The 24,017-nt window shown below is 40.3% G+C and overlaps 1 protein-coding gene across 4 annotated transcripts in view; it reads left to right on the top strand.

Annotated features, from left to right (window-relative positions):
* The window catches only part of PTPRG (protein tyrosine phosphatase receptor type G), a 630,255-nt gene that overhangs the window by 479,863 nt on the left and 126,375 nt on the right, over window positions 1-24,017 (top strand). For all 4 annotated transcript variants that reach the window (XM_036220040.1, XM_036220041.1, XM_016150164.2 and 1 more), the window contains exons 6-7: window positions 1,853-1,919; window positions 19,761-19,918. In XM_036220040.1, coding sequence (XP_036075933.1) covers window positions 1,853-1,919; window positions 19,761-19,918 — 225 coding nt within the window. The remainder of the gene's footprint in view (window positions 1-1,852; window positions 1,920-19,760; window positions 19,919-24,017) is intronic.

Here is a 24,017-nt window from a genome sequence, read left to right as displayed (position 1 = left end):
GCTTAGCTTTCTGTTAGGCAATTTGGATGTACACTCATGCCAACTCCTAGAATTCCACCGTTGTGATCTGATACACTGGGTTCCTAATCACTGATTCTTTTTCCCCTCATACCTGTAGTGTTTACAATGCAGGACCAAATCCCACATCATTTTATTAGTCTATAAACATAACCATACATTAGGAGCCTCGAGTTTGAATTATTACTTGGGGGTCTGGACATTAGTAGTAATCACTTTTTACTAACTAAGCATCTAACTCAGCTTTTTCCACCTCCACTTCTGCACCATCATCTTGAACCAGATAATCTTTCGCTGTGCGAGCTATTCTGAGCATTATGGGATGCTTAGCAGCAGCCCTGTCTCTACCCACTTGATACTCATAGCCCCTCCTTCTCCACGCCTCTTGTGATAACCAACCATGTCTGCTGACATGGCCAAATGTCCCCCAAAAGGGTGTGAGTGGGGAGTGGGACACAGGTAAAATTGTCTTCACTTGAGAACCACAGCTCTAACCTGGAGATATTGAGGCAGAAGAAAGAAATGTATGAAGTACAGGTTATTATCAGATTGCTAACTGGAAACCCAACAGAGAGACTAAAGAAAGAAGTTGCCTTAAAATTTAACCTAAGACAGCCTTGGATTCCTCTGGATTAACTAGTAAACATCAGGTTGGGTCTTGCAACACATGGAAAGGTTCCTTGATAGCTCAACTTCATTTTGTTAAAAAGCACATTAAATGTAAATACCATCCCTGAAAAAAAGCTCAGGAGCTGTGCTGACCACAGAAAATGGATTTTGAAAAACTCATTATTTGGGAAAAGTTAAACTTAACACAAGTAGAGAAAATTGTATCATTGCCCACCCAATACTCATCACCCAAGGTCATAAGTGATTGATTAATGACCAATCTTGTTACAATCTACACCCTGTTGGTTTCCCCTCCTATTCACTGCTAGATTATTTTGAAGCAAATTCCAGTCATCATCTCATTTCATTTGTAAATATTTTAATATGTGTCTTTAAAAAGTACCTAAAATCCCAAATTATAATATCCTGGTGAAATTTTAATCTTCTAGAGAGGGCAAGAATGAGAATTTTGCTGATTAGTATTTGTGCTGAAAGTTAAGAGAAAGAATGGGTCAAGGTCAAAGAGGCTTGACTTATGGGGAGATTAAAAACCCTAGAAGGAAATAGAAGTGGGAGACACTGTCTCTTTAAGCTCCTCTCCTCTCTTTCCCTCCCTTTCCCTCTCCTCCCTTCCCTTCCCTTTCTGTCCCCTCCCTTCCCCTCCCATCTCCTTCCCTCCTCCCCTCTCCTCTCCTCTCCTCTCTCCTCCTTTGAGTGTCTCTAGAAATGTTTTTTATAAGTATGTGATAAGGCACAAGAGACTGGGGTTCTTAGAATAAGAGTAGTCTGGCCCAGAACAGATCCATTTTCTAAAAAAGAAGAGAAATAAACATAATTACAATAAGGTTTTGAAATATTCAGTCAATGAGAGACTGCTCTCTGATGATTTTCAGTGATTTTTTTTTTTAGCCGATCAGGGTCTACTTTTAATAAAACAAAGCAAGGGGAAAGTCTAGTCATTGCTTTAAAAATTTTGCTAAGACTGTGGTATTTCTCTCCTGTTCTCATGTATTCTGAGAAGTTCTCTCTTTTGATTTAGACTTCCTCACTTGATTTTATTATGTCATAAATCTCCCGTGTTTGGCAAGAGGCATGGTATATGTGAGACCTAAGCAGCTTGCTAGATAACATCTATTTTTCCCTCCTTCTCTTTAGAAGATTAAACTGAGACTGTTGTGTCTGTTGCCAGAATAGATTTAACCAATCATGTTTCCTTTACATGTAGGTCAGTCCAAGGGACAATTCTGCACTGGATCCTATTATCCATGGGTTGAAGGGTGTCGTACATCACGGTAAGTAAGCCACATACACTTCCTTTTGCTGGGAGGTGAAGGGCTAAGATCTCTACCTGAAGAAATGGGGTTATCTTGCAGAGGACAGAGGGTGACACTCATTCCTCATCCACTGATGTTGAAGGGCATTAGAGCCATTATTTGATCAGTAAGAGCCCACCCATTTATTACCTACAAATGGATCTGGGTTAACAGTAAGCAATTTATTTCTTTTTAGGTACCACTTTGAATGCCTATGTTATAAATCAAAATGCACAAAGATGTACCATTCGTGTGCATTGAATTTGCCACTCATCTCATATCTCTTCAAAAAATATTCTCCTTTCAAGTTATCTTTTAATTTATACATTTCTTGATTTGCTTCTCAGATTTAGGGAGGAAAATTTAAGGAGCCATGACAAGTCATTAAACTTGGCTGCATGTGAGCAAGCATCATCAAGCAGCATCAGCTACTTGAGTGGAAAAAGCTAGACCATTGTTCTGTGCAGCAGGCGTCTTATCCTCAGGCATAAAACTGGCAGAGAAAATAAGATAAATGGGTTCTGTCTTTCCCAACTGGTTTTTATTGGAGAATTTTTCCTGCAACTTTATTGTTGGTAATACATCATTACCTATGACATCAAGATCCTCTAATTTCAAAAGTACCCTTGTTGCAGGGAGGGGTGGATTCTAGATGTAATGTAATGACTTGCAAAGTTTTAATAATCTAATTAGAATTCCAAAGACATTGACAGAAATAACATTAGTAACCATAATAAATCTCCCCTTCATCTCCACGACTGTGATAAAACGCCTTCACACCTTTCTGAGAGAATTGTCTTTTGACATTAGCTAACTCTGCAGAGCTTAACAAACATCTTCCCTCCCTTTGTCTTCGGGAAACTAAAACCGGTTGTCAGTGTTCAGTTGAAGCAGGTGGGATTTTGGATTAATTGTTCTTCTCTTATAACTGTTAAGTCATGCAGCAGGTAACAATAATAAACTTAGTGACAGTAAAAAAAGAGGGTGACTGGAAGCACACCGTAAAGGTTTTCATTGTAAGAAGTTTCCTTTGCTTCTTTTCAACTTTGGTTTGAGTCTCTGAAGCAAATCTCTTACAAAGCTAGGACATAGGTCCTTTGACAGTGCCCCCAGGAAGCAAGGCACCTTTGCTAAAACTGATTCTGTCTGTACATTTATGTTTTGATGTTGGTTGCAATAATGGGGTTTTGGAGGATAGGGAAGTTGCACTGTACTCTGGGCAGTTTCTAAAGTGCTAAGAAAACTAGTGTTGTGGACAACATCTTGTGTATTCCGAGCTCCTTTCCCAAAAGATCCCCTCAAACACTCTATTGGTTAAATTCCTTCTTGAAATTCCAGTCCATAGTGAAGATTATGAATTTTGGAGTTTGAAATGTAGGAGATGATGGATAGATCGTCCTTCCCCCAGACTATTCATTCTGTTTTAAAACAAACACTCCAGAAAGAGTTGTAGAATCTTCAAAACAAGTACCTATTCTTCGTCCAAGAGGAAGCACCCCAGCAGCCATGGCATTCGAGTAGAGCAGTGTGTTATTTCTATACTGATAGTTGAAGGAGATTACATATGTTAAAGGTAAGCAGTAAGCTTCCTTGAGCTCTCAGATCCCCAAATCTCAGTAAACTCACTGCATAGTGATCATTCAGTTCTTGAGCTGTGTGCTGGCATAATCGTGTTATCCTTCCCTGTTAAACACAATTGCTCATTAAAAGGCTGTAATATGTAGGGATACTCTACTTGGCACTGGTAGGGGGGTGGCAGGGATACGGTTTTCACCCTATCTTCTAATGTCTCCATTTTGCAGGTCTCAGAGGAGACCTGCAAAAATAATTACCTACAAGAGAAGTTCACTAACTTATTCAACAAAAAATGTTACATGTCTACTCTGTGCGTTCACAGGGTTGCCGCATTGATTAAGACACAGGCCAGCCCTCAGGGACGTGGACGGGAGGTGAAGTACTGCCTCCCTCTTCATCCAGCCTGCCCGTTGTGTTACCCCTTCCAGCCTGCGCATCCGCTGTTTCTGTTCCCTCTGTCAGGAAGGTCGTTGTTCTCGTAGCTCATAGCAGGGGTGTCTTCCTTTCGCTATTTCAGTTCTCAGTTCAGCTTTTGACTCCTCAAAAAATTCTTTCTTAATCATCCAATCATATTATCACTTTCTCCCCACTCTCATCATTCCCTGACATATGACCCTAGGTTTCTTTCTTCAGAGCCCTTAAAAGTATCCAAAATGTCCTTGTTTGCTTATTTACTCAGGTATTACCTACTAAAGTATAAGCTTCATGAAGGCAAGAACATGTGTGTGTGTGTGTGGCAAATAGTAGATGCTCAGTAAGCATTTACCAAATGAGTGAATCAAGTAAGCATACAAATAAGATAAAATACCAAAATACAAAACCGAAAGAAGGGTCGAAGATACTAAAGGCCACTTGGGTTTTGCTTTGCTTAGGAAGAGAAAGGAGTAGAAGGATGTCTTGGAAACATGATTTTACCCTCTGTTCTTGAGCTGCTACTAACTTCCATTTTGATAAACCTCATCACTTCTGTCGTTTTTCCAAAAGAGAATAAACATTGAGGTAGCTTTAAAAAAAAAAAAAAATTTGAAGTTGGAACTAGAAGCATTTTCAGTTGAAGGTCCCTGTGAGGGCTTTGAATGACCTGTTAATTTGTTGGGATATAAATAATCGTGCTCTTCACAGAATCTCTGGCTTGGGAATGATGGTAGAGATGTGTAAAGAGAAAAAAATCAATATGAATTTTTGTTACAGTTCAATATTGGCTTTTATTTTATCAGCTCTGGGAGTCATATCTAAGAATATTAATTTCCAATATAGTGAATGTTTTATTAATAGGAAGAATCTTATATGTACCTTCAGCTGAATGGGGGTGAGTAATCTGGTCACACCAGCCAGCCATACTTGGCATTTAGTCTTTTGGATCTTCTGTGAAGCAAACCCCAAAATGGAATTTTAAGTGCAGAAGAGTTTTTTTGGCAGGGAGGGACTGCCTGTGAAGAATGAAGAGGAGAGGACGCAGGAGTAGATGGGACGAGTGTTGAGCAGCAGCACAGATCTGACATCTCCGCACAGAGACAGGAAAGCCAGGAGGACTGGCTGAAGGCAGCGCTAACAAAGTCTCGACCAGGCCATTGGAGAACCCCAGAGCCAAGACTGCCTGTGAGGGGAGACTTATGTTGAGCAGGAGTGGCCCAGCCCTGGCTCCCCAGCAGGTGTAGTCTTTGGCAGGAGCATCCCAGCAGGGTGACGTCCACGTGGACACGGTCGTCATCCTGAAGGCAGAGCAGCTGCAGGCTGTCAGCCGGCGAGGCTCCTCACAGCAGTTTGTCTGTGAGATCTCAGGTGCACCTTGCTGGCTGGCACGGAGGTTCATACCCTTCCAAAGACATTTTCCTGATCACGTTTTGGTCCTCTCACCTTTAAAATGCTCAGGAGTTCTTAGAGCAGTGCTTGTTCCTTTTGTGCGTGGCTATTAAGTGCCTAATCTAAGTATACCATGAAGCTAGGAATAGAGAGCACAGCAGACATGCACCAGCCCTCAAGAGTTTATAGACTTGAGAGAGACACGGTTAAGCATGTAATTACATTATAGAATGAGGAGCAGCAGATTAAACTCAAGACTTGGAGGTTTACAGAAGGCATCTGAGACAGAGTGACCAGTAAAACCTAAAGAGTGCATAGAGATTGTCTAGGCAGAGAAGGGAGCATGGGATTTCCGGTAGGACCAGAATAGGTGACAATATCTGGTGGTGAGCGATGTGGCATATTTGAGGCTCTCAGCTCGGCAACATTGTTTCTCTGATGCTGGGGAGAGATACCTAGAAACCTCTTGGCAAAATAAAGTAGTTTTTTATGTTCATTTTTCTATGTAAATTGTGATTTTTACATATTTGAGAGCCATGAAGAAACACAAATAGAATGGAGAGGGGTGATTTGCCACTGATTTCTGGTCTTGCCTATCTATTGAGCTAATAGATGAAAGCACTAAAATGTATCTAATCAGGTATTTTATTTATACCACCAATGTTCACAGGAGAGGAAAATTTAGGGAGAAATTGTGAGTCTTATTTACTCCGTTGACTCAGTTACTTACAGGGCTTTTTGTCTACAAAAAATAACCCTTGCAAGTAGCCATGCCAAATAAAAATATTGGTTCTGAAGAACTTAGTCTATTCTAATTTTTTAAAAATCCGTTTTACGTTTATCCACAACTTACATCCACAAAGTGAATGTGAATTGGTATAGAAATGCGGCCTTCCCTTATAAGTAGTTTTACCCAATTGACCAATGCCAAGAAGTGCACACTATATCCCATGCCAATTAAAAAGGGTTTTATTTCCCTCAGGTTTTTGGATTACCTACTTTCTATTCTTTTTTCATAGTAGCCACCCAAAGAAAACCCACCAGGCTATTTGTGTACATATTCTAGAATACTGTCAGAAGGCATTGAAACACTAACCGTTCGCTCATTATTTAAGAAAGACCCATTTTTTTTTTAAAGGAAGTTCGCTAGTAGTGATCATTTTGTTGTTGAGCTTTGGTTATTGGTCCCTCCTTTCCTAGTCCCCTCCTCGCCATCACTCCCCTCTTTCGCTGAATGTACCACTTTGTGAGCAGGGAGATTTGTGAAGGGGACAGTTAGAAAGTGCCTCAGACACCAATCAGTGTGAGATGACTCTTCTTCCTGTCCTTCCTCCCCAGGCTCTTCTTCGAAAATGCGATTAGTGAAAGTACCAATAAATTATCTCCTGAAAACACCCTTCTATTAGTCACAAAAAGGGGCTCTTGCAAGCTTTTGTTGTGAATGCCCTGCAGTGAAAGTTGGGGCTATGAGAAGGTCACAAGTTTCTTTGCGGAGTAGCTTCCCTAACTGGCTAGTTTATTCACCGAGTTCACTTTTGCAATGTTTTCCACTCATTTTTTCTCCTGCCCTGGGAAACTCACCATCAACTCCCTAAATCTACAGACAAAGTCATAGAACACCTGAGTCAATGGAGGCATGTAGCAGAAAGGGAAGAAATGTAGTAAATTTGAAAAGCGACTACCTGGCCAAGCATTTTCATGCGGTGGTGAGAGCTGGTGCCTCCTCGTCTGTTCTTTTTCCCTTATCCTGCCTGCTGTGATTGACAGGTTTCTACAATCAAAATTAACCTGGAAGAGACTCCAGACCCGGAGCAATCCGGATTCCTTAGAAAGCAGTGTGTAGGCTTTATCTTATACAACTGCCCTTGCATCACTGGCCACAGACACATGTCATAAAAAGAAACCAGCCCCGGGGCCTGGTGGTCCTGGCACTCTGTGACAACTGCTGTGGATATGCAGATGGCTCAGCCTTTCTGAAAGCCATGTGGCCATTTCTGCCAAAGTGACACATATGCTTTACCCTCCAAGCCAGCAATTCCACATGTAGGTAGGTACCCAAGAGAAATGTGCACAAAAAGTCTTGTACACGGGAGCTTTGTTCCTTATGGACCCAAAATGGAAACAGCCCAAATGTCCGCCAGTGGGAGGCTAGATACACAGGCTGTAGTATATTCATACTGTGGAATATTACTCAACAATTAAAAATAATTGACTGCTCGATTTACACAAAAACAAAAGAACACATACCGTGTGGTTCCATTTATGTAAAGTTCGAGAACAGGCAGAACTGATATGGTGATAAGAGTCAGAATAGTGGGGTGGAGGAGTATATTGCATGAGAAATGCTATGAAGAAATTTCCTTTGGTGATAAAAGTATTATATATCTTGATATGGAAGATGATTGCATAGGTATAATGTAAAAATTTACCACCCAATCTCCTTAAATTCGTGTATTTGACTATTTGTAAATACATTCACAACGCTGAAAAATAATCTCACAGCGTGTACCAGATAATCAAATATTAAAAATTTTAACAGTGTCAGGTGTTGGCCAGGGTATGAATGCCAAGTACTCTAATATTTTGCTGGAAACGGCTTGACAGTATGTAGTCAAGTTGATTCAGTAGCCCCACCTCTGTATATATCCCTTAGAGAAACTCAGATGTAAGAGGACCATGAGAAGTGTACAAAAATGTTTGTGGCATTGCTTTCCCTAACTGCCCAAACCTAGAAATACCTCCAATGCATGTCATTAGGAAGCTGGATAAATACAGCTTGTTGAAAAAGAGTAGAATCTATGCTCCTTAACAGCTTGAGTGCTTCTGAGATCTATGAAGTAAAGCAAGAATCTACAGAATACATAGAATATTCCATAATCTAAAGTTCAAAAAACAAGAAAACCTTATATATGTAGTTGAGGGGTGCACATGTAGGTGGTTAAGCTAAAAGAATAGCAAAGTAATAATTATTTTTAAAAAGAGGGTGGTGGTTACTTCTTGGGGGCAGGATGGGAAAATGATGAGGGACAGGCTCAGGGAGGGTGGCAAGGGCTTCTTTTGTTTTGCGTGCTCACACCAAGGTTCACTTTAGGATTATTTGTCTATGGTGCATGTATGTTTTGTGCGCCTTCTGCACACGTGTTCAGTTTCACAATCAAAGAAGACAGTGACTGAGCATTACACAGTAAGAGATTCAAATAGAGCTTTCCTCTGAGACACATCAAGTACCAAGTGGCCTCACAACGAAGCAAAGAGGGGAGTGGAGGCACTATTTTATAAACTTTTTTACCATAAGTAGGCCTGGCAGGCTGTTTGTTCTCTCTCCAAATTGATTACAGGCCAAAGGAAGACCTGTGGCTGTCTTGGGATTGTATCATAAAGACATGAATTGGGAAGTCAGCGCCTCCTTTTGGAATTTAGAAAAAAGGAAATCAAAAATAAAGGGGTAGGATGTCAGGGACAGGACCAAGGACAAAGGCCCCTCACTGCTACTGTGCTGGTTCACTCTGGCTTTGCTCTAATTAGCATGACAGCACCACTGAATCCTCCAGAAATCCTCTGAGATACAACTGTCATGGCCCCCATTATATAGAATGACAAGTACAGCAGGCAGTGGCTGGGTGACCTGAACCAAGGTCTTCGTGACTTCACGCTGACTCTTGTTAGTCCCAGACCCTCTTTCCCTCTGTTCTCTCCCAGGGTCACCACCTGAATCTTTCAGTCTTGATTGAGGTTCATCATATAGACTACTGAAGGGGCAAGTGAAGACATACTTAACAAGACCATATTCTGTCATCGTCACTCTAGCACCGTTGTGATTATCCCCGTGGTGGAAGATCTTGACATAAATTTTCTGTTTGAGGTTAAATAGCTGATTTTAAAAGAAGACAAATCCTAGAACAAGGGACTACTTTTGGGAAAAAATAAATCGTTAGGCAAAAATAGTAGTCCGTATCATTATAATTGAGCAGCAGGAAGATGGAGCAGAGATAAGTTAATGCGTTTTGGGGGAGTTTTGTCTGTTTCGTGTATGTGATCTCTAAGCTCCTTTAATCATGGAGTCTGTTCATTCTCCCACCCATCCAGTGCCTAAAAGGTGCTTGTCAAGGCATTGAGGGTAAGATGATGGCCAGGATTTCCCCTCCCTTTGAGAAAATTAATCTCATGAAGACTCTTTTTTTGTTTTTCTGGCCTTGCCATTCTTAGTGCTGAAAGTCAAAAGACTAATGTTATTTGCCTGCAAAATAATCTCATGTGTTCACATGAAAGCAGTTGGAACTTTGGAATGAGTTTTTTTTTTTTTTTTTAAGTAAGCATTATGGAAGACTTTTAAAGAAATGGAATTTTGTTATTTTTCACTTAGAATTTGATTCTTAGAAAGACTACTGAGCAAGGAATCTGGGACAGTGCTTCAGAGTTCAGTTTGTCTTGGGTTTGAACTCTGGCTCTCCAACTTGGGAGCTGTGGGATCCCTTAGAAATTGCTGCATCTCTCTGCCCCTGAGGTTCCACCTTGTAAAGTGGAATAATGGAAGTACCTGCCTTGTGAGTATTAATGCTAAATTCTTTAAGACAAAGAAAGTGTTGAGAAGGAAGGGTACCAGGCATGTGTTCACTGTGCTCTAAATCAGAGTTCAGCAAGTACAATTTGTGGGCCCAATGTGACCTGTTGCCTGTTTTTGTAAATAAAGTTTTATTAGAACACAACCACACTCATTTGTTTGCACATTGTCTATGATTGCTTTCTCACTACAAAGACAAACTAGTTGTGACAGACGTTATCTGGCCATCAAAGCCTTAAATATTTTGCTCCTGGCACTTCACACAAATAGTTTGTCAACCCTGTCTTGTCTACACTGTGGCTATTCTAGCAGCTCTACTAATGCTGTTGTCATCACACAGTGGTTTGCTTATGTTGGGACAATTCAAACACCCATCAGGTCATTACTTACCCATTTGATAGACTTTACAGAGATGGGCTTGAGTTTTGATTTTGCCCAAATCTCCACATAGTCAAAATGTATATCCACTGAATTTAAGACGGTTCTGTTCTAGCGTTTACCTTAAACAAAGAAAGAAATTCAAATTATTCTCTCCATTTTGAATGGGAAAGCCAGTGCTGTGTTATCTACAGCCCAGTGATAATTTTGAACATCTTAATACGCGAGAGAATTCCCTGTTTGAAGTTTATGTTTCCAGCATTTAATTACATGGAACTTTTCTGAAATGTGCCATAAATATGCAGTATCTTGGTCTTAACTAATTACCTCATGTCTGTTATGGATCCAGGAAGGGCAGATGTTTATCTGAACACTTTTGATCTCAAAATCTTCTAGAAACAGGCACACTTAAGCTACATCCACAGTTTCCTGGATTTCAGTGCGTCAAAGCCCCCGCCATTGACTTTAGCCATTTCCATGTCTTTTCTTAGCTAAAGCCAGGAAATGGAATGCATTGTGGCTTCTCTTTTATCACTAATAGTTAACGATAATGTGAAGACAGAAAAATACTTCAAAAACAATTCCTTTCAGGTTAGATTTGAATTTGAGGCTAGTTCTCATTTGGCCAGCCTTTTGTTGTCTAATTTTATCGTTCGAACAGGGTTACAAGAGCCCAGGGAAATGCCCTTTTCCTAGTTTTTCAATGGGATATGAGGAGCAAAGAGAGTTTTAAAATGTCTCCAGTTACTTACTGCAGTGCTTGCTAAAGCACTTAAGGCTACAGTGTGTGATTTTCTCACCCTGCTGCATGTGTATCACCTTGGTACAGCAGGCCAAGAGCACAGGCTCTGGGCTTGACCAGTTCTGCTTTTCACTAATTGTACAACCTGCCCAAATCACTTAAGCTCTTTGTGGCTCAGTTTTCTCATCTGTATAATGGAGTAATAATAATGCCAGCCTTACTGGTTTGTCCTGAGAAGTCGGTGACTTATCGTATGTACTTGCGCCTGGCACAGGCAGCATTCCCACAACCAGCAGCATTGTTGTTTTACTTGTTGACTTGATTATGGAGGCCGTGTGTAGACAAACGGTGGTCGTGGAGCTCCGAATTCTGTCTCCACCACTGCCTGGATGTTGAAATAGAATGCGTGTTGCTTGTCTTAGTTGGGCCATACAAAAATAAAACGAAATGATGAAGACAGTGGTGACAAAGATGACTTGGGGGTTGGTGAAGGACATCCCTGTGAGATCAGGGAAAAAGGTAGTCGCTAAGGGACCAGAAAGTGGGTGAAAGGAAGAAGTAGCAGCTTCTCCTGTCAACCTCTGGCTGTGTGCCTGTTCCTAACAGGATGTCCTGTACATAGAGTCTTATTTAATTTGTAGCAGCATGGTGAGAAATCCTATGGGAAAGATGGGTAAACTGAGGTTCATAAAGATTGGCTAATTTGTCCCAGCTTATGCAATGGAGCAGTGGTTTGACAGCCCAGTGTTATTGGACTCTAAAATGCATTCTCTTTCTAGCTGTGCTGGAACAGTTTCTATTTCCAGCATTGACTAACTTCCTGACTATTGTTAATATCACTTAGCTCTTGTGTGTCTCAGTTTCCCCTCTGTGAATTAGGTCATTGACTGAGCATCGGAAGGAATCTAAAAGAATGTACGCAACATGTCAGTTACAGCCACAAGAACCATGTAGGGGAGAGAGGCAAGGAATGAAACTATTCAGTGATAACATTGGGTTTTTTTTGTCACTATATGACTATCATTTAAATGTCATGTTTTTCCTTTAACTATTGACAAGACTCTGTTCTTCATATAGTATCTCTTTGGAAATATTAATGTCAACATATGTTTTGTTCAAACGTCAACCCTTAAATCAAAATTCCACATTTAGCCAACTGAAACAACTAATAAATGCAGGGAAGCTACATGTCTTTAAATCAGGGTGGAGTGGCCGTTTCATGACCCTGGAGCTCCTCTCTGGGTCCTTGAATATAGGAATCTGATTAATCAGGTGGACTCTCTTTTTCTCAAGTCACCCTTGCTCAAACCTTGTAATAATACTAGTTATTCATGCCATAATATGGGCCTCTAGGATTTTCTCTGCACTATGCCTTACAGGAAAGGCCTAGCGGTATGCATTTAATCTTCTGCCCACTAGAGAGCATTTCTGCATTGAGAGATCCAGATTCACTCTCCACTTCATTGTGTACTCTTGGTTCAGCCAGTTTCCTTCTCTGGACTTCATCTTCCTCGTTGGTAAAATGAAATGGAACTAGTGTCCTTTGAAACTCTTTGGACCCCTACAGTTCTCTGTAGTTCTTGGGTCAGTCTAGTGCTTGTTTCTTAAAATCATTTATCATGAAACCTTGTAAATAACTACACCTTAAAAATGGGTTAGCTCTATTTCTATTGCCCTGTCTTTCCCATTTAATTTTTCTTATTGATGACAGAGGTGACATGCCTGATAGTGAACATCCTGTTATATACATCCAGCATCATTGCTTATATTTAGATCAAAAAATTAATTCCTTGGCTCCCTCCGGGAGGCCTGTGCCATCATCTTAATTATAATCGAATGCTTTCTGACTTCCTTGATGGCTTTTAGACGCCAAGCTTCTAAAACCCCTGGGTCTGGCCCTCAGGCTTTTTTGTTCCATCCTAACCTCCCATTTCTGGCTCCTGTGTTCTCATACCAGCCAGTCAGACCCATTGTTCCTCCCAGATCACACAGTCCATTCATGGTTGGTTCAGACTTAACCCAGAGCTGCTGACTCTATGTCAGGTATTTGGCCGCTTCACAGTTTTTCACCAAATTCTAGCCTGTACTTAACTAGCAGCTGATTTTTTTTCTCCTAGAGCCTCTCTTATTTTGGGCTCTTGAACTGTTTCTTCTACTTTCCCTCTTGCTCATTTCACACCAGCCACACACCAGGCAGAATCCTTTTCCACACTGGCTTTTCTCTCTGCCTGGAATGTTCTCCCCAGATAGCCACATAGTTCATTTTTGTCTTCAGGTTTTTAATCAAATGCTTCCTTCTCAATGAGCCGGCCCTTAAAATTACCATTTTCTAAACAGTGGTCAGGGGAGACCTCTTTGAGAAATGTGTCATTCGGTGTCACTAGGTTGTTAGCAGCTGAAAGGCATTTGGTCTAAAACTGGCCATGAATAGAGAGCAGTGAAGAAATGTTCCGGGCAGAATGAACAGCCAGTGCAAAGGCCCTGGGGTAGTGTGATCTGGAATAACAAAGAGGCCAATGTGGCAATACCTAAGAGTAAGAACGTAGCAGTGGATGAGACCACAGAGGGTATAGGGGCCCCTTGGTACAGTCCTTGTAGAAACTGGATACTTGCTCGAGTGTGGTCAGCATTATTAAAAATACGGAATCACGGCCTCCATCCCAGACTTACTGGATAATAATCTACATTTGAACAAGTTCCCCAGGTGATTTGCATGCATATTAACTTTAGCATCACCATCATAAATCTTCTTCCCCATTTAGAGTAACCTAATAGCAAGTTTTTGCGTTTTCACTCCTTTCCTACCCTCCCTAACAAGAAGCAGAAGGCCGGCCCTACCCCAGTGATATTAAGTGTTTAAGGAAAAATTAATGGCTTTTTCTGATGAAAAGTTTTTGGAAACCCTGAAGAAATTAAATCATCGTGTTAAAAATAGAAACTTGGGCTTGTTCTTTTGTTAGTTTATCTTATACACTTCCCTAAAATTGTGCTTTGTTTTGTTCTGTTTTGTTTTGTTTTCAGTGGGGCACAAGTATTCTCCCCCAAAGACCACAACATCCTGCCCATATACCTTCTAGTGTAATACTTTGTTCACTGGTGTATGTATGTTTTCAATGTAATACCATAATTCTTGGTTATTTCATAATTCTCTTCTATATGTTGATTGTTCATTATATCTTTTAAAGGATTTTTCCTATGTAACTAAAGCATTGAAAATATTAGGTTATTAACACACTGAAAGAAATGCAATCAATCAGATGATTATCATCTAATGTTTTAATGATCACATTTTTAATCCAATTATGCATGTTTGAATCTTTCAGATTTTCTTTAATTAAAGATTGCCTCCTGGCACTGCTATCAGAAATAAGAAATTGCACAGAATCAAGTCAGACATAATTTAATGTTTCAAAGAAACTGCAAGGATAACTGGGCCACGTTGGGTTTAATGGTTGACCATGACTTGAAAGCCCTCGTACAAAATTTTCTAATTGATAAGAAAAATTTAATCATCTTCAAATATACTCCGTTTGCATTCAAATAAGGTATTTCTTCTTCTAAACAAAACTCCCCTAACTGATTATTCACATTGTCGTTTAGAATACTTAAAAATGAAAGACAGAGTTGGGTGAAATGTAGACTACTTAATATAGTGTGTATTTAATATAAAAGTCATACATTATTCATTTTTGCAATTTGAAAAGCTTTGAATTTAGCATCCCTGTTCCTCATCTTTTTCTTTGATGAACAATTAATTATTAAAATATAATATTGTCCACATACAGCACTAAGATCCTTGAAAATGGAATATGAGATTCATTTCTTTTCAATTCTTTTATCTAGTAATGCATAGTACCTACTTATTATGGTATAATGGAATAAATGGTAGTATAAGTAGAGTGTTTCAAATATTTTTCTCACCTAGTTAAGTGGCTGAGATAATGTTTTGAATTCAAATTACTAATTAGAATAAAAGTTGGAGGCAGAATGCTCTGATCAGTATGGGGGTTGGTGTCAAACTACCCTTATAGTAAGATTCGTTTAATAAGCACGTATATATTCTGTGTTAGACTCTCTCCTACACTGTAACTAATATTAATTCATTTACTACTCACAACCTCCTACTAAGGTCAATACTATTATGATCCCATCTTACAGATGAGGAAACTATTACAAGGAGGTTAAATAACCTTTCTTAGGTCAGACCTTTAAGTAGAAAAGTTAGGATTCAGATCTAGGGCTCTTGGCCTTAGCACTTCTCTCAAATTTAAAATATCTGTATTTATTAAGATTTTCTCAGTGGAAGAGTTCGTGTTTTCAGCTGAAGTGTGAATTATTTCTATTCTTCCTGGTGGCAGTACTCAGGCACTCCCAGTATTGAGTCTAACCAGCTGAGCATCTTGTGGCTTACGTGGGCTTTGTGGGCAGTGCTCGAAACATAGGGCTGCTATTCCTAAAATTGTTTCTGACTTAGAATTAAGCATCACAAGCACCCCATTCGTCAATGGAACACTGCCTTTGGGACTGAGCAGGAAATGATATTTTCAGGAAGATCAGTAAAAATCAATGTTAAGTTTGAACTTAAAAAACTCAAGGGGGAAAGGCAACAACTCGAGAGTTAATTCCGTAATGTATATTTACAAAAGAAATTGTGATGGAGGCACCTGAACACGTAGCAAGCCCCCGTCCCCCATTTCTGGTGACTTTCTAACACTTGGCCCCCAACTCCTAACACTTAGCTTAAAATAGGGAGGTAAAATGTTGCCTGAGGGCCAAATCAATTCTACTGCTTATTTTTTATGGCCCCTACAAGCTAAGAATTGTTCTTAGATTTGAACCTTAATTAAGTAAAATGTCATTTCCCTAAAAAAGAATTCTATTCTTTTTATTATAGAAGACCTATATTTTAAAAACTGTCCTCACTTATTATTAGCATTTTGAATAACATTAAGATTGTGTTGTGGAAATGTGTTTGTTATATTAATGCCTTCAATTTTGCCTCTTGGCCTGCAAAACCCCAAATATTTACTATCTGGCACTTTAAAGAAAACATTTGCTAATCCCTAGCTTAAAACACAACATGAGCTAGCCTGCACTCGGCCAAGTGCTTGCCTTGATAAATCAGGTTTTACAAGGCACTGTGCTAACATTACATTTATTAGCTTACTTAATTGTCACAGCAACCCTGAGGAGTAAATGTTTTCAGTATTCCCATTTTACAGATAAGGGAAGTACCTCAGAGAGGTTAAGGCCTTTCCCTGATGTCACACAGCTATTAAATGTCAGTTGGTTTCAAAGCCACAATAGAACTTTGGCAAAGAAAACCCAAAATTTGTAACCTGTTCTGCTCAGGTTGACAGACAGTATGTCAGACATGATGGGATTTTAAGGCACTAGTAATCCAGTTTTAAAATTAAGACACACGCACACTTAAAGGAAATACATGGTTATGTAAGATGTATATGGCTAGGCCTTGGTAGTTTAGAGGAATGATAATTATATAAGTAATAATTAAAGTAATATTTATTATTTATGAGATATTCACTATGTTTTAAGCTCTTTCTGAATCCTTTTATTTTACTGATTTATTTAATTTTCACAACAACCTGGGAAGGTTTAGTAACTGAGATCAGGAGGAGTAGAGGTTTGAACCAGCAGATTGAGAATCTGCTCCCTTCACTAAGCCCTGCAGGGATGGAGAAGTGAGGTGCTGAGGAGAGGGCAGCAGTTCGACTCGGTTTTGGGAGCTAGGTGGTTTTTCCCTGCTCCTAGGCTTACTGCTCCAGAGCCTACGGGGTTTCCCTGATGAAAGAACCCCAACCGAGTGCCTGTATTCAATTCCAGTTTTCTACCTTGGCTCCATTACTTCACCTTGGCCTTCCATTTCCCTAGCCATAAAATTAAATTGGACTAAAGTGATAGTTTTCAGTGTTCCTGGATTCCCAGATCAACTTCAGTCACCTGGCTACACATTCAGCTGTTTGAGTTGCCTGGCTCCTGAGTGAGATTTCGTTTGAGGAAAGGGTTCTTCCACTTCTGAATGCTGAACTGGAGCTGTCTAAGGAGCTTCCAGGTCTCAGACCTTTAAGATCAATGGCAGTGATGGTGCTGGAATGTACAAGCGGTGAAGCCGCCTTCTTCGGCCCCCTCACCCAGTCTGTTCACCCCACCACCTGTCTGATTGCACCTACTAATCAATTAAAGCCAGAATCTGCCTCTGAAGACCTTGGGTTGGTCAAGGACAGAGAAACCCTCTGCATTTATAGCAGTGGTCACAACTACAATTTCCATGAGTCCCTGCTGAATTCAAAGGCCGTAGAGAACTTATTTAAGAATCTCGATCCTGCTAAAGCAATGTTCTCTTTTGAAATCTAGTCTCCTCAGGTTGGTAGTGCAGGTGTTTTTGCTTTATCTTTTAATGTCTTTAAAGCTTGGCCTCTTCCTCAAGTGGATGCTTCGGATGGGGGCTTTGCCTCCTCAGGACCTGCAGGATTGTCTTGTTGCTTCCTGTCTGACTACAGCATTAGCTGCAACCCTAATATTGGTTTAGACCTCACTCACCCTGGAGCCCTTGACCGTAAGGCAGGCTGTGTGCTACGATGTGACGCCAAGTTCACCTACAACATGAGGGAGAAATGAAGATAGCAATTTTCTAGTTTGTCAAGCCCTACACATGCTCAATTGCTTTGAGCCTTGTGTTGGCTATTTACATAGACCAGGAAGTGCAAAGAAAGGCCAAAATATTTCCTCCTTCTAGCCAAACCAGTCCTAACCAAGCATGTTTGAGGAGATTCTCCTCCCATCCCCATCATCAGGCTGCTGGGTACCAGGTTTAAATTAAAGCTCAGATGTGCCAGTGGGAAGAGGGACAATTCCATTATTTCCAGCCTTTTGTCCAACGGAAACCGTTTTTATAATTTTGATTATAGGAACCTATGATTTGAAGACTTTTGCATTTATTGTTAATCTTTAATTTTTCCTTTTAAAAGTGAATCGAAAACATAAGAATAAGCCTTATGACTAACTGCTGCCACTTCACTGTTCAGTAGTGGCCTTGGGCTTAGTTATTTAACCTCTCTGTGCCTTGATTTCCACAGATGTAAAACTGGAGTAGTAAAAGTGTGTACTTCATACGGTCGCGAAATGACGGAGTATAGTGATGGTTTAAGAATATTGAAAGCCTGGATTCTAAACTCAAGCACCTGGTTTTGCATTCCAGCTCTGTAAATTGGTGGTAATAATAGGAGCTACTTCACAGGGCTATTTTAAGTATTAAATAAATTAATCTTTAAAAAGCTCTCAGAACAGTAAGTACTATTTAAATGTTTGCAACATATAAATACTCAGAATAGTGCCTGACATATAGTAAAAGCTAAATGGAAAGTTTTTTTCAACTGATCTTTACCAAAAGGAAATTTTAGCTATTCTAATATAGTCAATTTCCATTGGGGTTTTCGCATTATTCCCAGTTACATAGACCGCTTGAGTTTAAGGGTACACATTTGCCCAAATACCTGCACTGTTTGTTCTGCACAAAAGAAGAGCAGGGAGGAAGTGTGAGACTTGGGAAGAATACTCCTGTAGACACAGGTGTATCCCTGAAGTAACCTGGATCCCTGAAGTCCCCCAGGGATGTGTTGGGGCCCAGGGTAGAGGCCATTAAGGAGCTGAGGCAAGCCATTAACAGGACTATAATGGCCTAAAAAGGGAAGAGGAAGTCACCCCAAACTTAAACTCAGGACTAGACCTTTGGAGACCCAGGTAGAGACTCGAACATGATCTGATTTGTGAAATGAGCTGGATGATCTACTGAGACTGGGAAAATTGTAACACAGAACCTAGTCTCTGTTGCACTATTTCTTCCTCCCTCAGGACCTTCACACATGTTCTTCCCAAGGCCTAAAATGCCCTTCTTTTCCTCTGTGCCCCGACCTAGTTCACTTCAGCTCCTGCTTTAGCTGAATCAGTCCACGCAAGCTGTGGTGTTGGCACACCTAGCTCTGCCACTTAGGAGCTATGTGACCTTGAGCAGGTGCTAACTCTCCGTACCTTGAATTTCTCATAGAGTTATTGTGAGTCAGTATTGTTGGATCTCGGCTTAAATGTTATTTCTTCTACTTTAGGAAAGACTCCTCCGCTTTTGTAAAAAGAAAGAAGCCTTTTAGTAGGGCCACAATTTTATAAGTTCGGGGTTGTTCCTTGTTTAGGTTTCATTTTGATTTCTACCGGTCTTGGTTGAAACCATCATGGGATGTAACCAACTTTGGAGCTCTGTTTTACCCTTGACTTAAGGTTTTCATTTCACACTGGTTCTCTCATGGGTGTCCAGAGTTTGTTCAATTGATTATTACTTTGTAAGTATTAGCTAGGAAAGGGTTCTATGGTGAAAAAAGATTGTAGAGGATTCGGGCTAGGTAAAATCAGGCCCATTGCTTTTCTGCAAGACTGCTCAGAGACTTTCGTACGCTAATGTTCCGTCCATTTCCTGGGGATGAGGGAGGGGCCACAGTGTTGCCCAGTGCTGTTCGTCATGAAACCTGTTTTTCATGAACCACAGTGCAGTACTGGTGCCTCAGAACACACCCTGGGAAACACTGCTTTGTTTGCTGTGGCTTTCCCACCACCAAATGCTAGTGCTCCTCAGGATGTAAACAAACATAAGGCTTGTGATGTGGCACCAGCATGCAGAGGATTTTGCCTGGTGTCTGCAGCGTGATGTGACTTACCATTGTGCTTTTCTTTTGCCTCTTCTCCCCAACAGAGAAAGAGACCTTTCTGGATCCTTTCGTCCTCCGGGACCTCCTCCCTGCATCCCTGGGCAGCTATTACCGGTACACTGGGTCTTTGACCACCCCACCGTGTAGCGAAATTGTGGAGTGGATAGTCTTCCGGAAGCCTGTTCCCATCTCTTACCATCAGGTAGATATGGAGCCCCAAATGGGGCTTCTGTGTTTGTCTGTCTTGTGTTGACTTAATTATCTCACATTGCTAGAATATACCAGTTAGGATTATTTTATTTGTAGATCCTATGCTCCTCATTGATTCCTTCATTTTTTCCAATAAATGTGTTTTTGAACCCAAGAATTGTAAGTATATAACATGATTTCTTGGCTATAAATGAATAAGCTGACGAGAAGTACAGGCATGAAATCAGGTATTGTGTAAGTATTCGATCTTGAGGAGATAACAGCTCTCCTCAGTGATGACGATATCTTGTGCCAGGAACTCTTCTAAGCTCCTGACATGTGATAACACATTTTATCCTCATAAACAACAGTAATATGAGGTAGCTACTATTTGTGCTTTTACTTGGTAGTAGAGAGACCCAGAAGTGCAGTAACTTGCCCAAGGTCACTCAGTTTTTACCGGGCCATGCTGTCTGATCCCAAAGATCATACTCTGAACTACTAAACCTACCCAAAGTTCAGAAAAGAGATTTATATACATGAAGAAATTTAAAAAACACCCTCAACTGAGCTTTTTCTGTGTGCCAAGCACTCTTCTAAGCACTTTACATATGGTCAACTTCATTGCAAAACAACATTGAGGGGTGGGTACTGCACTAAGATTGAACACATAAGGGCATCGTGGCATGGAACGATGGATAACATGCCAAGGACTTATGGTTCACGAATGTTGAAGCCAGAAATCAAACCTGTGTTTGTCTCATTTCAAAACCCATGTTGATAACCACTACACTGAATGAACTACTTCTCTCTGAGTGTGCCCTGGGAAGTTTTCATAGGAAGGTGAATTCATACTGAGCGCTTAACTGTGGGTAGGAATTGATGAAATGAACATAGGGTGGGGGGTAGTATAAGAGGAAGAGAAGCCACCAGGGGCCTTGAAATCACTTCATGAGGAATAAAAGGAAGGGGAAAACTATTATAGTGGGATATTTTAGTTGTCAAAACTGTAACATGTCCTGAGGTAGCAGTAGACTTCTCCATAATTCCAGAAAATAGAGCCAGGAACAATGAGTAGGATTTGTAAAAAGGCAATTTGAACTATTAACCAATAATGTATAAAAATGGAAGGTTCCAGAGAGTTCCTGTCAAGGTGGTAGGGTCGGTAAACGCTGTGCTCGTCTCCTCCCACGATGGCATTAAAATTGCAACTAAATTATGAAGCAGTCAACCTGAGGAGCCATCTGAAGACTAGCTGAACAGAATTCCTATAACTAGGTATATATAGAAGAGACCATATAGAGACTGATAAAACAATACTGAATGACAACTCTAATTGAAAAATAAAAATAAAAAAAAAATACACACACACACACACAAAATAAAAAATATGAAAAAGAGAAGGTTCCTACCAGGACCATTCATAGAAATTCTTCCCCAGGGTTTGACAGCTAGTAGGGCTAGGGATGTTGGACAGGGAAGGGAGAGGTTTGAGAATGATGTGATAATATTAGTAATGTTACTGAAGATACAGACAACAGGATTATGAACCCGGCTGGCCTAGGGAGTAGTTTGAAGATTTTCCTAACAAGGACTCACAGTGCAGAATAGGGAGTAAGGGGAAATAAGGGAAAGTAAGGTTGGATGGTGTCCTGGTCAGGTCTGTTCTGGATATAAGAAACAAACCCACTTGAAGTAGCTCAAGTAGAGGGAGTAGCTCCCTCTCAAACAAGGGCGGGAGCACCCGGAGATGAAGCCATCAGGACCAGGAATGTAACCAGAAAGTGAGGCATATGCTTGACTCTCTTTCAGGGGCCACTTGCACTCTTGAATCTTGAATTTTCTGTCATGACTTTATGATTCTATATTTTTGCAAAATCCTGCCCCCTTCTCTCAGTTTTTTGTTTGTTTTAGTTTTTTGGTTTTTTGCTGGTGTGGTCCAATATTGTTACTCTTGTACCAGTTGACTTTTCAATTCAAAAGCCAGCTATCAATTAACAACACAAGTAGTATTTGAGAAGATAGATTAAGTAGACATTGGCCAACCAACAAATTGGCTGGCATTGGGTCATGTGTCCAATCTGAATACATCAAGCAGAGTTGCTGGGTGGCCTCGTGAGACACCTCATCCCACTAACAAAGTTGAGTCATGTGGGGCCAGGCAAAACCAATTTGTTTGGCCTCACTGTTGTTTGCAGACATTTTACTTTCAGATTTTTTTTTTCTTTTAAGTCCACTCTTATGAAAAAAAGAAGGACTAGCAATTTGGTTTCTGAACAGGATCTGCCACACTTAAGGGGATAATGAAATATGAAACGAGTTGTCTTCCTAATGGTGAAGACAACGTTGTTTTCTTAAAATTAAATTACAATCCACATATTTACATCCTCAGGGTTAGGGGATTGGGGATTTGAAAATGAATCCTTGTCGATTAAGATAAATGCTTTTGTCTTCAAAGATATAAAGGCTTAGGATAATGTACTTGAGAAACACAAGTTAGACCCTGTAAAGGGCAGAGGCAAAGAGTGGTAGTTAAGTTGGGGAGAAAGGACCATTAACACATTCAGTTTCAGATATTTAGTGAGTCTGAACAAAAGGCAGAGTTTTGGGCTTGGATGTCTTGTCAAGTGTATGTCAATTAGAAGTATTTGACATTTGGTAACTTGGCTTTCTTTGTTAATATCTGTTTATTCTTTCACTTCCTACCCCCCATACATTCAAAGAGAAGAAATAATGGAAGAGTTTTTCTCTTTGATTCTTAATATATGACTTCTCTGTAGGTATTAATTATTGTTTCAAGAAAACAGGAAGACATCAATTAATTATATTGGCTTTCCAATTTCTTTACTATAAACCGTCTTTAATGAGATTTTACTTTTATCAGGCACAGCTTCCTATAGCCCTCTCCATCTCCCAAGGGAGGAAAACAGCTCATTCTTATATGGCCAAACTGGATCCTTGCTGGCTGACTGCATGGAGGTCACAGCTGTGTTAGCCCTTGGAAAGGAAAGCATTACCCTTCCAAGTATTATCGCTTCGAACCTTGCCACCCTGACCCTGCCAACATTCTTTCTGAAGTTAGCACAGCATGTTCATTTCAGAAAGGCAAACAGCCAATTCGGAAGAGCCAAGTAGACAGAATTCCATGTCTGCTTCTATCAGAAGGAAAACATTCATAGTCCTTTATCCTTCTCTTTTTCCAAGGGCTCTGACTCCTCCTCTCTTACATAGTGCGGGTGCCTGTAAGTACTGAAAATGAGAGCATGTTCACCATAAAATGTAATGGTTAGCACAAACTGTTGACTTGTATAATGAGGATCTCTTTGGAGCCTTCCAGAGTAAATATAAGCAACTACTTATTTTTTTTCTCTTTTTCTTCTCTTTTGTGAATTTACTTGGACATTCAAACCAGCCCTGTAGCTAGTGCACTCTGACTCTGGTTTGTATGATAATCTAGGTCAAAATGCAGTGTTGCTAACGAAATCACATTAGCTGGGTTGGTCAGCAGTCAGAGTAGTTATGTGGCTCTATTAAATGTCCCCTATTAATATCAGGCAAAAATAAAAATCATACCATGACTTTGTCACCTAAACAAAATGTTGACACTCTCAGTCCTGGCATAGGAAATCAGAGAAGCAGGACTACCACATTGAGACAGGTACCTGTACTTTGGTCATGATCAGTCAGAGAATCATGACCATCCTGAGTCCAGTGTACTAGGATGTTTTTATTCTTAAACAGTGGCTCTCAGATGATGGTGCTTTGGCCATTGGAGACTATCCCAACCTTCCCTTTCCAGGACTGTTTGCTTCCTGTGGTTTAACATAGGACACTGCCTATAATTTTCCTTAGCACGAATTTTATTTCAGGGCTTTTTGGGGACTCCATCAAAAGGGAATAAATAGCTAAATATGTCTAGTATGTTTGCTTTTGGATGTTTGACTTTCTTTCCCTGCTAACAATGAGCCGAAGTAGATAGGAAAGGTTTGTTTGCATGACTCTTTTTTAACCATTGTTATCTCTTTCATAGAGAGTGGAGCAGCTCTTTTGAATTAAGACCATGTTCCATTTGGAGCCAAACTGTCTGGGTTTCATTCTTGGCTCCATTCTTC

This window comes from Rousettus aegyptiacus, unplaced genomic scaffold, assembly GCF_014176215.1.
Source record: "Rousettus aegyptiacus isolate mRouAeg1 unplaced genomic scaffold, mRouAeg1.p scaffold_m13_p_4, whole genome shotgun sequence".
NCBI classification, from domain to species: domain Eukaryota; kingdom Metazoa; phylum Chordata; class Mammalia; order Chiroptera; family Pteropodidae; genus Rousettus; species Rousettus aegyptiacus.
The sequence above is the reverse complement of the archived record's forward strand: the minus strand, read 5'-3'. Positions and strand labels throughout refer to the sequence as shown.